The sequence below is a fragment of the Trematomus bernacchii genome, unplaced genomic scaffold (assembly GCF_902827165.1).
Source record: "Trematomus bernacchii unplaced genomic scaffold, fTreBer1.1, whole genome shotgun sequence".
Lineage (NCBI taxonomy): Eukaryota > Metazoa > Chordata > Actinopteri > Perciformes > Nototheniidae > Trematomus > Trematomus bernacchii.
In genome coordinates, this window is record NW_022987584.1 from 551,949 (window position 1) to 564,695 (window position 12,747).

At 39.0% G+C, this 12,747-nt stretch overlaps 2 protein-coding genes across 7 annotated transcripts in view; one reads left to right on the forward strand and one right to left on the reverse strand.

Moving 5' to 3' along the window:
* LOC117480805 (low affinity immunoglobulin gamma Fc region receptor III-like) overlaps positions 1 to 12,747 on the reverse strand; it is a 171,847-nt gene that overhangs the window by 93,995 nt on the left and 65,105 nt on the right. The window lies entirely within an intron of this gene.
* Positions 1,889 to 6,295, forward strand: LOC117480811. The gene is made up of 3 exons (XM_034128294.1): positions 1,889 to 2,062; positions 4,528 to 4,878; positions 5,072 to 6,295. The coding sequence occupies exons 1-3, from the start codon at positions 1,912 to 1,914 to the stop codon at positions 5,485 to 5,487; spliced, it is 918 nt and encodes a 305-aa protein (XP_033984185.1). The 5' UTR covers positions 1,889 to 1,911; the 3' UTR covers positions 5,488 to 6,295.

Consider the following 12,747-nt stretch of genomic DNA (forward strand, 5'->3'; position numbering starts at 1 on the left):
TGGTGACGTGAAGTCATGTGACCGTGCTGTAGTTCCTTTATAGCCCAACATTAGCCGCCTTTAGCTTAGCGGTGGTGACGTGAAGTCATGTGACCGTGCTGTAGTTCCTTTATAGCCCAACATTAGCCTCCTTTAGCTTAGCGGTGGTGACGTGAAGTCATGTGACCGTGCTGTAGTTCCTTTATAGCCCAACATTAGCCGCCTTTAGCTTAGCGGTGGTGACGTGAAGTCATGTGACCGTGCTGTAGTTCCTTTATAGCCCAACGTTAGCCTCCTTTAGCTTAGCGGTGGTGACGTGAAGTCATGTGACCGTGCTGTAGTTCCTTTATAGCCCAACATTAGCCACCTTTAGCTTAGCGGTGGTGAGGTGAAGTCATGTGACCGTACTGTAGTTCCTTTATAGCCCAACATTAGCCACCTTTAGCTTAGCGGTGGTGACGTGAAGTCATGTGACCGTACTGTAGTTCCTTTATAGCCCAACATTAGCCACCTTTAGCTTAGCGGTGGTGACGTGAAGTCATGTGACCGTACTGTAGTTCCTTTATAGCCCAACATTAGCCACCTTTAGCTTAGCGGTGGTGACGTGAAGTCATGTGACCGTACTGTAGTTCCTTTATAGACCAACATTAGCCTCCTTTAGCTTAGCAGTGGTGACGTGAAGTCATGTGACCGTGCTGTAGTTCCTTTATAGCCCAACATTAGCCACCTTTAGCTTAGCGGTGGTGACGTGAAGTCATGTGACCGTGCTGTAGTTCCTTTATAGCCGATTCTGGCTGGAGCGTTAATTAACAGCAGTTACATAACATCCAAAACGCACAACCGTGCACACTTCAGATGCACTTTGGTTCTTTAGAAAGAGATAGCACTACACCACTAATTACTAAGCATGATTATTCCTTACAGTGAGGGAATCTTATAAAGACACATTTTCAGTGAGCCTAAGTCTAGATGTACATTTATTAAATATATGATTTTTGTTTTTTACCTTATTATACTTTGGTAGCCTACATTACCTATAGCTGAATATTTTATATAACGTATATGGGACCCCACTTTTGGTCTTTCTCAATGTAAGTGTTTATATTTGAATGTACTTTAGTAATGTGTGTTTGTGTGCTGCAGAAATACTGCCATCAGGTGGATCCTTTGAGTTAAATTACCAAGAGGCAGAAGCATTGGACAACAACACAATATATACTGTGTGTATTTAAATATATATATATATAAATGTATATATATAAATATAACGTTTGCCAAAAAGTGACTTAGATGAAGATCAGATCACATTTAATGAACATTTGATGCATAAAACCAGGAAATTCCAAAAGTTACATACTTTTTATTGCCACTGTATGTGTTTCTATATATTTATATTTTTGTGTATATATATGTCGAATTAAAAAGTATATACAGTTTATGAGCGAGAGAGAGAGAGAGAGAGAGAGAGAGAGAGAGAGAGAGAGAGAGAGAGAGAGAGAGAGAGAGAGAGAGAGAGGCCCAATTCCAATCCACCCCCCCACATATCCGGCCCGCCAGACATTCTCATCCGGTCCGAATGGCGTTGGTGACTGTGGCGTTGGCGGAGTGGTTAGTGCGTTCGCCCCCCCACACATTATTTTTTTTTAAACGTCTCGTGAGTAATGTGCAGTACCGGAGTCCAACAGAGACTCCATCTGACAGGAGGAGCCTCGTTGAGCTGCGAGTGTCACTCCACTGAGTTCACTCCGTCACGGAGGGGGAGTGTGTAGGGCGTGGTTTGGAATTGGGCCAGAGAGTTGTTTGCTGTCTCTATTTGGAATCTTTCCAGGAAACCCAGCCTTGTTTCTTGTAAGTCATGTGACCATAGATCCTCCTCCTGCTCCTCCTCCTCCCTCATTTAAGTATAAAGAGAGACAGCTAAAGTTTTACCGGATGAGTCAGACCGTCTGCCAAAAACCGAGAGAAGAAGAAGAACAGTCAGACCAGTTAACATCAGCAGCTGCTCTCATGGTGGCTTTAACATCTGCGCAACATGCAGGGCTGTTCATGTTCCTGTGGATCATTGGCTCTGTGGCTGCTGGAGGTGAGTGTGTGTGTGTGTGTGTGTGTGTGTGTGTGTGTGTGTGTGTGTGTGTGTGTGTGTGTGTGTGTGTGTGTGTGTGTGTGTGTGTGTGTGTGTGTGTGTGTGTGTGTGTGTGTGTGTGTGTGTGTGTGTGTGTGTGTGTGTGTGTGTGTGTGTGTGTGTGTGTGTGTGTGTGTGTGTGTGTGTGTGTGTGTGGTGTGTGTGTGTGTGTGTGTGGTGTGTGTGTGTGTGTGTGTGTGTGTGTGTGTGTGTGTGTGTGTGTGTGTGTGTGTGTGTGGATTATGAGCACTGAACAGAATAGAGTAGGTGTACACATAGATGATTTTCGATCTTATATTTTATTTAAATGTTAATGTACAAAAAAAGAGTTCGGAATATCTGATTTTAAGAGGAAGAGCGGTTTGAAAAGAGGAAGCACGAACCCTGAAGGCGTTTTCTTCTGAGTAATGAAGGACTCGCTGCACATTATCACAACTATTACACACATAGGCTATGTCATATTAGTGTAATGTTGATTTACAAAATGGATTTTATCTATTTTATGGATTAGCAGTTCATGTTATTAATCTTTCTCCAATAAAAGAAAAGAAAGGAGAACTACATTAAAAGTACCATTTCATATATAATTGCATGTATTTATTCCTCCGTACAGTGTTTACATTCTGTCTTATCTCATTATATTATACATATATATATATATGTATGTTTTCTTATTCCTTCTTGAACTTACACCATTGTCTTAATAATAATAATAACTTGAATGTATAGCGCCTTTCATAACCTCAAGGTCGCTTTACAAAGAAACATATAAGGACAAGAGTAAGACATAAAACATAAAACAGGGGGCAGAAATGGAAGTGTAAGTGGGGGGGAGTGAGTTATTGTTGGAAGGCGATGTTGAACAGATGAGTTTTAAGGGTTGATTTAAAGATGTTGAGAGAAGGGGCGTTGCGGATTTCTGCAGGGAGGGAGTTCCAGAGGGGGTGGGGCAGCGACACTGAAGGCACGGTCCCCGAAGGTGCGGAGGCGTGAATGGGGAATGGAAGGCAGGTCAGAGTCTGAGGATCGAAGGGTGCGGGACGGGGTGTGGAGGAGATCTGTGAGGGACTGAGGGGAGAGGGCATGGAGGGACTTGGAGGTGAGGAGGAGGAGTTTGTAAGTGATGAGGGACTTGACCGGGAGCCAGTGGAGGTTGAAGAGAGTGGGGGTGATGTGCTGCCAGGGCTTGGTGCGTGTGAAAACCCTGGCAGCTGAGTGTCTTCTATTTATTTCTATGTCTTAAATACTTTGTGTCACAGTGTGGAGACTTTAGATGTCATTGTGTATACGACAACAAAGCGTTTTTAGTATTTATTATATGAACTAATTTCTTATTTGCCACGCAATACAATCTGAGGGACTACTTTTCTTGGTGGAAGTGATATACCTCCGCCTCAACCAAAGCAGACACTTTGCGGTTTGAATTGTTAAATGTGTTTTGTACATTTTATAATTTATTTATTTTGACTGATCATTTCTTGTTTACAATTGTTTGCTTCATTGTAAGCTGAAATTAATTACTGTTTCGGGACAAACCGAGTTTTTTTATTATTTTATTTTATTTTACTTCCTGTAAAAGGAAACTCTGTTCTGCTCATGTTAGGAGCGTTGTGATTGGCTGAACTCATTTCTAAATATGGTCATCCTCCACTCCATCAGAGGGTGGGTCCTCTGGTCCAATACAGAATATAAATCAGTGGATAATATTCATAACAAATAATTAATATCTATAAGAATATTAATAACATTATTTTTATAATAATCTCTGAATGATAATACAAAATATAAAATAAATAAATGCAAAATAACAATAATAATAATCTTTATATAAAAATAATAATGACAATTAAAATAATCTCTGTATAATAATACTACCAATACAAAAAGAAATGCACAGCAATTATGACAATAATAATAATAATGTATATATACAAATATGAATAACTATTAAAATAATCTCTGTATAATAATACAAATAATACATATCTATAAGAACATTAATAACATTACTTGTATAATAATCTCGGAATAATAATACAAAATATAACAATAACTAAATGCAAACAATAACAATAATGATATTAATAATAATCTTTATACAACATTATTAATAACAACAATAAATAAATAAATGCATAATAATCATAATGCATAAATAATAGTAACTTACCTTTAACAATAGTCTCTTAAAAATGTAATAATAATAAAACTCCAAATGATCAGTAGTGGCATTTCTAGACTACACACAGGTGTTTGTGATCTTTCGTACACGTTTAACATCCTGTACACTAAATAACCTTTAAGTTGTTCACTTCTGGATGACAACACTAAATACCCTTTGTGTAGTTTAATGTGGACAAACAGTGGGACTGATGGAAAAAGAACTGATCTCAATCAAATTACTGACTTTTGCCTTTATTTTCTAGAGATGCTAAAAAAAAATGCAAAGCTTGGAGAAGACGTCACTCTTCAGTGCAACAGCCCCACAGATGCTGCCATCACACTGTTAGAGTGGAGCAGACCTGAGCTGAAGGATGACTACGTCTTCTACTTCAGAGATAACAGGCTGTATGACAACTACCAGGATCCACGTTATCATGGTCGTGTTGAGCTGAAAGATCCAGAGATGAAGAACGGAGACGCTTCTGTTCTCCTGAAGAACGTTGACATCGATGACACGGGAACGTACGAGTGTCGGGTTATAACTCCCTCCAATAATCGCAGGAAGAGAAACCTGAGAGAGTTTGTGCACTCCATCCATCTGATCGTCTCTGAAGGTGAGTTGGTGTTTCTCATGAAGAGTTCCTCCATTGGCATGTTTAAAGATGATGCTCTGTGATCGGTAGATAATGTCTGACATGAGACTGGAGAGGAAACAGATTCTGTTCTTCATCACCTTCATGATCAGCTGTTCTCCAACATGAGGGGAGGTCCAGTCATTTCCTCACTGCTCTCTGTTTCTGTCCTCAGGTCCTGAGAAGGAAATCAACGATGAACACCATCAGTATGGAGACGCCAACGATGAACCACCAGGGGGTCACGGAGGAGACGTTGGATTGGCAGTTGGTTTGGGACTGGTTTGTCTCATGGTTGGTGTTGGTGTTGGTGTTGGACTTGTTGTGAAATCTAAAAGAGCTCAGCTGAACAGATCATTAGAGAGTGTTGATGTGAAACTGAACCCCAGACATGTCCCAGACCTCTTCACACCTGACTGTCCTCCATCACCTGCTTCTAAACTAAATCATCTCCTCCCTGAATCACTACCTTGTCGCGGTGGAGGGGCTTACAAACCCTCTGAGACACAAACACCTGGTCAGGGTTACACCAAATGTGATTCCATTTCTAACTTCAGTCTGAGAGAGTCCAGAAATATTATCCTTAAGTGATCAGCCAATCAGAAGGATTGACTTTGCTGCCGAACATGTATGATCGCCAGTGAAGCCTGTCTTTCAGACACAGCGCTAACAACATGACGTCTGATCTGGTCTTTGTGTGTCAGAGCCTGGAAGTAGTAGTTACATAAAAAAAGAAGATAAAAATATCTGATACAGTGATTCATGGTGAGGGGTTTATTTAAATATCAGCAGGTCAATTTAAATCTTAAACTCGGTGTAAAGAGGTCTTAAACTGTGTATCTATCGTGTCGGTGATACATTTCACGTGTGCTTTGTTTACTTACAGCTCCTGAAATATAGTCTGCTTCAGGTTTAAGTATGTGCAGCTAATATCTCCAGTATATCTCTACTATACTAAATACACTTTAAAATATGCATCAGGGAAATGTCTGGTTAATGTGAAAATGATTGTTTTGAATACGACTTTAAAATGTTTATGTATTTTCTAATAAGTAGATTTACATGAAATGTGAAATAATGAAATCAAACCAAACACCTGTTTAACATGAAAGTGCTAACGGGTTAAAAACTATACTAAAGAAGTCGATAAGAATTAAATTCAGTGTTCAATAATTGAAGTTGAATCAGAGCATTCACAGATAATGAATTAAATAAATGTCAGATGATAATAAATTGCACCAACCTTTGAGAACAGACAATGAATCAAACACAGCTTGCTCTGAACTGTGTCATGTATTTCAGTATATGTTGTATTTACTTTAGTATACTGAAGTTCTAGTTGTATATATAATTTGTTCTTATTTTCATATCTCAAGATTAAAACTGTAAACACCTTGTATTCTGTCTGAAATGTACTTTGTAGACATGTTATTGAGTACCCCCCCCCCCCCCCCTCCTCATGTAGGTCTGCAGTGGAGGTGAAGCTGAAAGTATTTAGTTTCTGTTTGACAAAGGGAGACTCGACTCGTGATGTCTTAATGAGACATTTCTATTTTATACGTTCTATATTACTCAAACAGCCAATAATAAAGGTTTCAAAGGTCAGCGTAAGTACTATTTTGACTTGAGTATGTCCTCAGTCTGCTACTTCATACTTCTACTGCATGTGAAGGCTCTGACTGCTCACTTTTTACTTCACTATATTTATTTGACACCCTCTTACATATAACAACCTGCGCTATGCTGATGACGCAGTTCTGTACATCAGATATACATGAACACAGGATATTAATATTCTATAATACTGAATCAAGATACTTTGAGTACATGTTACTGATAGCATGTTCTACTTGAGTAACATTTCTCCTGCAGGACTTTCTCTTGATGGAGTGTTTTCAGTCTGTAGTGTTTCTACTTTTACTGAAGAGTTCTTTTCCCTCTCTGTTTTTTGGGAGATAAACGAGGCTTTCTGGTTTCTTCAGTTTCCTTTGTGACTGAGAGCTGAAGCTGTGGGAGAGAACGACACTCAACGAGGAGTGAGAGGCAGACAGCGTGACGAACATTTAAGTATCTGTGAGCGTCATCTGGTTATCTTTAAGTAGCAGGTGGAGCTCAGACTGCTCTCTGGTTATAATGACGTGTCTAACCACGACTTTAACCCTTCAGCTGAACTTTGACATTATTTATCCAGAAGAAGAACAACAGGCTCAATTATTTAACATCTTCTAAACCATGAAAACAGTTTCAGTAAATATAAAAGTAAAACGTAGTATAATATTTAAAAGATATTAGAAATATAATATGTTTTATTCATCTGCTGATTTTTTTCTTAATTGTTTTTATTTGTACAGAACATACAATACAAATACACATTTTAAGAAATAACAATATTAACAATTTTCTAAATAAATATAAATTCACTAAACATAACTTTATTGATATAACACTGAAACATGTCTTCAACCATAAACTGTTTTTATTACAAAAGAAAATCTTTATTTTAACTCATTTCAAACTTTATTTGGGATTCTCTGCTTTTCCCCCGATAACTGATGGATTGCAAAAAGAGAGAAATTATTACTCTTGGTGCTTTTAAAAAAAAAAAATGTTAATGTTAACGTGATTCAAAGGGAAAATAAATGCCTTTCAGTTCTCAAGTGACTCACAGTTACTGACGGTTTATATGGGAACACAACGCCTCTCATGTGACGGAAACCCCCGTCACTTTACCCAGCAGCAGTCATTTCCTGTTCCTGTTTTAGAGTCATGTTGAGTTTCATAAGCTTTTAAAGGCTTCATAGCAGAACTCTACTTCAGTACCATCTGAGGTACTTCTGTGTACATCCCACAGCATTTAAGAGTGAAATACTGTGCTTTGTACTCCTCTATATCCATCTGGCAGCTTCACTAATCCTTATTCCTGCACAGAAACTACAGGAAAATGTGACTATAGGGCAGTTTGTGAAGTTTTGAAGTCATTCATCAAAACAAAGAGAATTGTCTGCTTCTCCTTTAGACGTGTGCTATCTGAGTAGAGTTAATGATCTGTGTACTTCCAGCACCCGGAGCATTAGGGCGTTTCCTGACAAACAGCCTCTGCAGCCTGCTCTGAACTCTACTAACAACCAGAGGAGATTCAATCATGCTGGCGCCTGTTTTCCAGTCTGGACCTGCCTCTGATACACGAGAGCATCTGGCAGCTTCACAAATCCTGATTCCTGCAAAGAAACTACAGGATAATGTGACTATAGGGCAGTTTCTGAAGTTTTGAAGACATTTTACATCCAAACAAACATATTTAGCTGCTTCACCTTCAGACGTGTGCTATCTGAGTAGAGTTAAGGATCTGTGTACTCCCCCCACCCGGAGCATTAGAGCGTTTCCTGACAAACAGCCTCTGCAGCCTGCTCTGAACTCTACTAACCGCCAGAGGAAATTCAATCATCAGGCGCCTGTTTTCCAGTCCTGCCTCTGATACATGAGAGCACTGAGAGGGGGAGGGTATGCACCGTGGCACATTTCTGTGAGAGTCTTTGTGTGGTGAACAATCTGCTTTTTATGTCAACAACACGCCAGCTGCTCTCAACAAGGCGCTGATATCTGTCTTTGTTCAGGCCTAACAACACACTGAGTCTCTCAGGAGTAAATCTCCTCTGGACCTCTGTCACATGACTCATTACCACAGAACTACATCTCAGACTTCTTCTCTTTATGTTAAAGACGTATTCATTCCTCATGAGATCCTCCATGTCTCGCTTTGTTTCGTCTCTGAATCTAAGGCCCTGAGGAATCTGGAAGTTACCAGTAGCTTCTGAGTCACATGACTCTTTACCAAAGAATTACAGTCAGAGGTGGGAAGTAGTGGAGTACAAATACTTTGTTTTAAGTACATTTTTCTGGTATCAGTACTTTACTTATTTTTCTGATGACTTTTTACTTTGACTTCTTACATTTTGAACCCAAATACCTGTACTTTCTACTTCTTACATTTTAACACAAATACCTGTACTTTCTACTTCTTACATTTTAACACAAATACCTGTACTTTCTACTTCTTACATGTTGAACACAAATACCTGTACTTTCTACTTCTTACATGTTGAACACAAATACCTGTACTTTCTACTTCTTACATGTTGAACACAAATACCTGTACTTTCTACTTCTTACATGTTGAACACAAATACCTGTACTTTCTACTTCTTACATGTTGAACTCAAATACCTGTACTTTCTACTTCTTACATGTTGAACACAAATACCTGTACTTTCTACTTCTCACATGTTGAACACAAATACCTGTACTTTCTACTTCTTACATGTTGAACCCAAATACCTGTACTTTCTACTTCTTACATGTTGAACACAAATACCTGTACTTTCTACTTCTTACATGTTGAACACAAATACCTGTACTTTCTACTTCTTACATGTTGAACACAAATACCTGTACTTTCTACTTCTCACATGTTGAACTCAAATACCTGTACTTTCTACTTCTTACATGTTGAACACAAATACCTGTACTTTCTACTTCTCACATGTTGAACACAAATACCTGTACTTTCTACTTCTTACATGTTGAACACAAATACCTGTACTTTCTACTTCTCACATGTTGAACTCAAATACCTGTACTTTCTACTTCTTACATGTTGAACACAAATACCTGTACTTTCTACTTCTCACATGTTGAACACAAATACCTGTACTTTCTACTTCTCACATGTTGAACACAAATACCTGTACTTCTACTTCTTACATGTTGAACCCAAATACCTGTACTTTCTACTTCTTACATGTTGAACACAAATACCTGTACTTTCTACTTCTTACATGTTGAACACAAATACCTGTACTTTCTACTTCTTACATGTTGAACACAAATACCTGTACTTTCTACTTCTCACATGTTGAACCCAAATACCTGTACTTTCTACTTCTCACATGTTGAACCCAAATACCTGTACTTTCTACTTCTTACATGTTGAACTCAAATACCTGTACTTTCTACTTCTTACATGTTGAACACAAATACCTGTACTTTCTACTTCTTACATGTTGAACCCAAATACCTGTACTTTCTACTTCTTACATGTTGAACCCAAATACCTGTACTTTCTACTTCTTACATGTTGAACACAAATACCTGTACTTTCTACTTCTCACATGTTGAACCCAAATACCTGTACTTTCTACTTCTTACATGTTGAACCCAAATACCTGTACTTTCTACTTCTTACATGTTGAACCCAAATACCTGTACTTTCTACTTCTTACATGTTGAACTCAAATACCTGTACTTTCTACTTCTCACATGTTGAACTCAAATACCTGTACTTTCTACTTCTCACATTTCCCAAACAGGCTGGTTCCTTTAGTTTGAATGTGTGTTTGGTGGCGTGATCATTATTATTTAGAGTCATTGCGTGCCTATTGATTTGAACACGATCCATGTATCCATCATTTCCTGGTCTTCTCTAAAGAAGAGGGACCAATGAAAACGTTGTCATGTTGCCGTTGTTCAGCATGGAAACATTCATTAGCTAACAATGACATTATTGTTCTATTAATATAAAGGGAGGTCAGGTACTCTTTAAAACAGCTGCTAGTTATGGGTACTTTTTACTGAAGTACATTTCAAAGCCCTCTTTACTTTTACTTGAGTAAAGAAGTTTAGTCAGTACTTTTAAACACGAGTATCTGTACTTCTACTTGAGTAAAGGATGTGTGTACTTTAGCCATCTCTCTGGTTACATCACAGACTTCTACTCTTAATATTAATGACCGTATTCATTCCTCATGAGATCCTCCAGGTCTCAGTAACGCAGCGTCCACACGGCAGCGTGCGTTGAAGCTTGCCGGCGGGCGTGTCTGAAACTCGACCAACAACCAATCACATGAATCTCCCGCCCCAGACACACAAGCACGCGGTTTGATTGGCTAGAGCATGTACTGGCATATGATTTGATTGGCTGACGCTTCCGTCGAAGCTTCAAAAGTTGAACATTGCTCAACTTTTGAAGCGAGCAACGAGAGCAAAGCGAAGCAACGCTCCCACAATGCAGTTCGGCGAAGCGTGACGTCACCCCATTCAAAGTGAATGGGCAGAAGCGTTGAAGCTTCAACGCACGCCGCCGTGTGGACGGGCCGTAAGCGTTGTTTCGTCTCTGAATCGATCGCCCTGATGACGCTGGGACTGATCATTAGTTTCTGAGTCAGGACGCTCTGAGTCCTGACACGGTGTACACATGTTAGGACACATCAATACTCAGGCAGTATTCTGGATCATCAGTGAGAGGATGACCTCTCGTTACACAACGTTTTACTGACAGAGAAGTCACAGGTTCAATCCCTATCAATGTGTCCAAAGAGAAAACACTGAACTCATAACAACACAGAACGATCCATGCTGAGATTAGATATTAAAATACTTTGACATTTGGAGATTTCTGCAAGAATTTAATTTCTCTACGATTGGATGGAGAGTTTGGCTCTTATGAATATTCCTTTCTGAAATGAAGCAGAATTCAGCATTATTTATCTCTTCCTGACAAGCTAGCACATAGATGGGGCCAATGGCTCTGAGTATCACTCCTGGTTTATCACCAGGTAGGATGACACGTACGAGGAATTTGACTGAGGTGTTGTTGTGCGCACATACAAATTAAAAACACAGATAGGAAACTATTTGAAGAAAATTGTAAAATAAAGCAGTATTTACATTGAATATGATGGAAATCGTATAGAATTGGAATAATATACATATGTGCAGGAATGAAAAACAAAATAGTCAAAGTCAACTTTATTGTCAATCTTTCAGTTTGTGTGTACAGAGAGATCGAAATACCGTTTCCCACAATCCAGAGGAATACAAATAAATATAACAATATGTATACAAATTTGTATATACATTACATGTCACTTGTTAGACGCTTTTATCCAAAGCGACTAACATACTCAATACTGTGGGAGATCCCCACAGGAGCACTTTGGGGTGAAGTGTCTCAGGGACACAACGACATGCAGACTGCAGTGGGGTTTGAACCTGTGACTCCCTGATCCCAACACCAACGCACTAATCCACTACGCCACACGCCTCCCATATATACATATATATACACAATCAACAGACACATTTATACGTAAGCACACTTTAAGACATGAATCAAAGCACACATGATTGTGTGCGTTGTGTGTTTCCACCCTCATCTCGTCTGGTTGTAAACACCACAGACTGTTTGCTGTAAACGAGACCTTCAGGGTCATCGAGCAGAAACTCTGTGACCTTTTATAAGAAAATCCATTGAAATGTTCCTAAATAAATCACATAGACACTGGAAATCCTACATAGTGGTTTAATCACACTGTAGATATTATTCTGTTATTTATTCTCCTGTTATTCATTTGTTTATTTATCTCTCTGGAAACTGATCTTGGTGTAACTCCATGACGCAGAGTGTGTTGTTAAAGGGTGAGAGTATTCAGAGCCTTTAAATTATATCTACTTTAGTCGTGTCTCGTTGATTATTCCATCTTTACAGTGAACACTCAACCCTGTGTTTTATCAGAAGTGCTTTAGTTCTGCTTTCTGTTTCCATGAAGTGAATCCAAACTGAACCGGCTATATTAAGAACTGTCAGGCGGTGCTTTCAGGGACACTGTTGGGAGAATACTGAATGTCCTCTTCCAATGTGAGAGTAACATGCTAACAAAGGTATCCCAACTGTAGCTGTGAACATGACAGGATGTGTGATTACTAGGGCTGTCAGTCGATTAAAATATTTAATCGCGATTAATCGCAAATTAATCGCCCATTTTTTATCTGTTCTAAATGTACCTTAGAGGGATA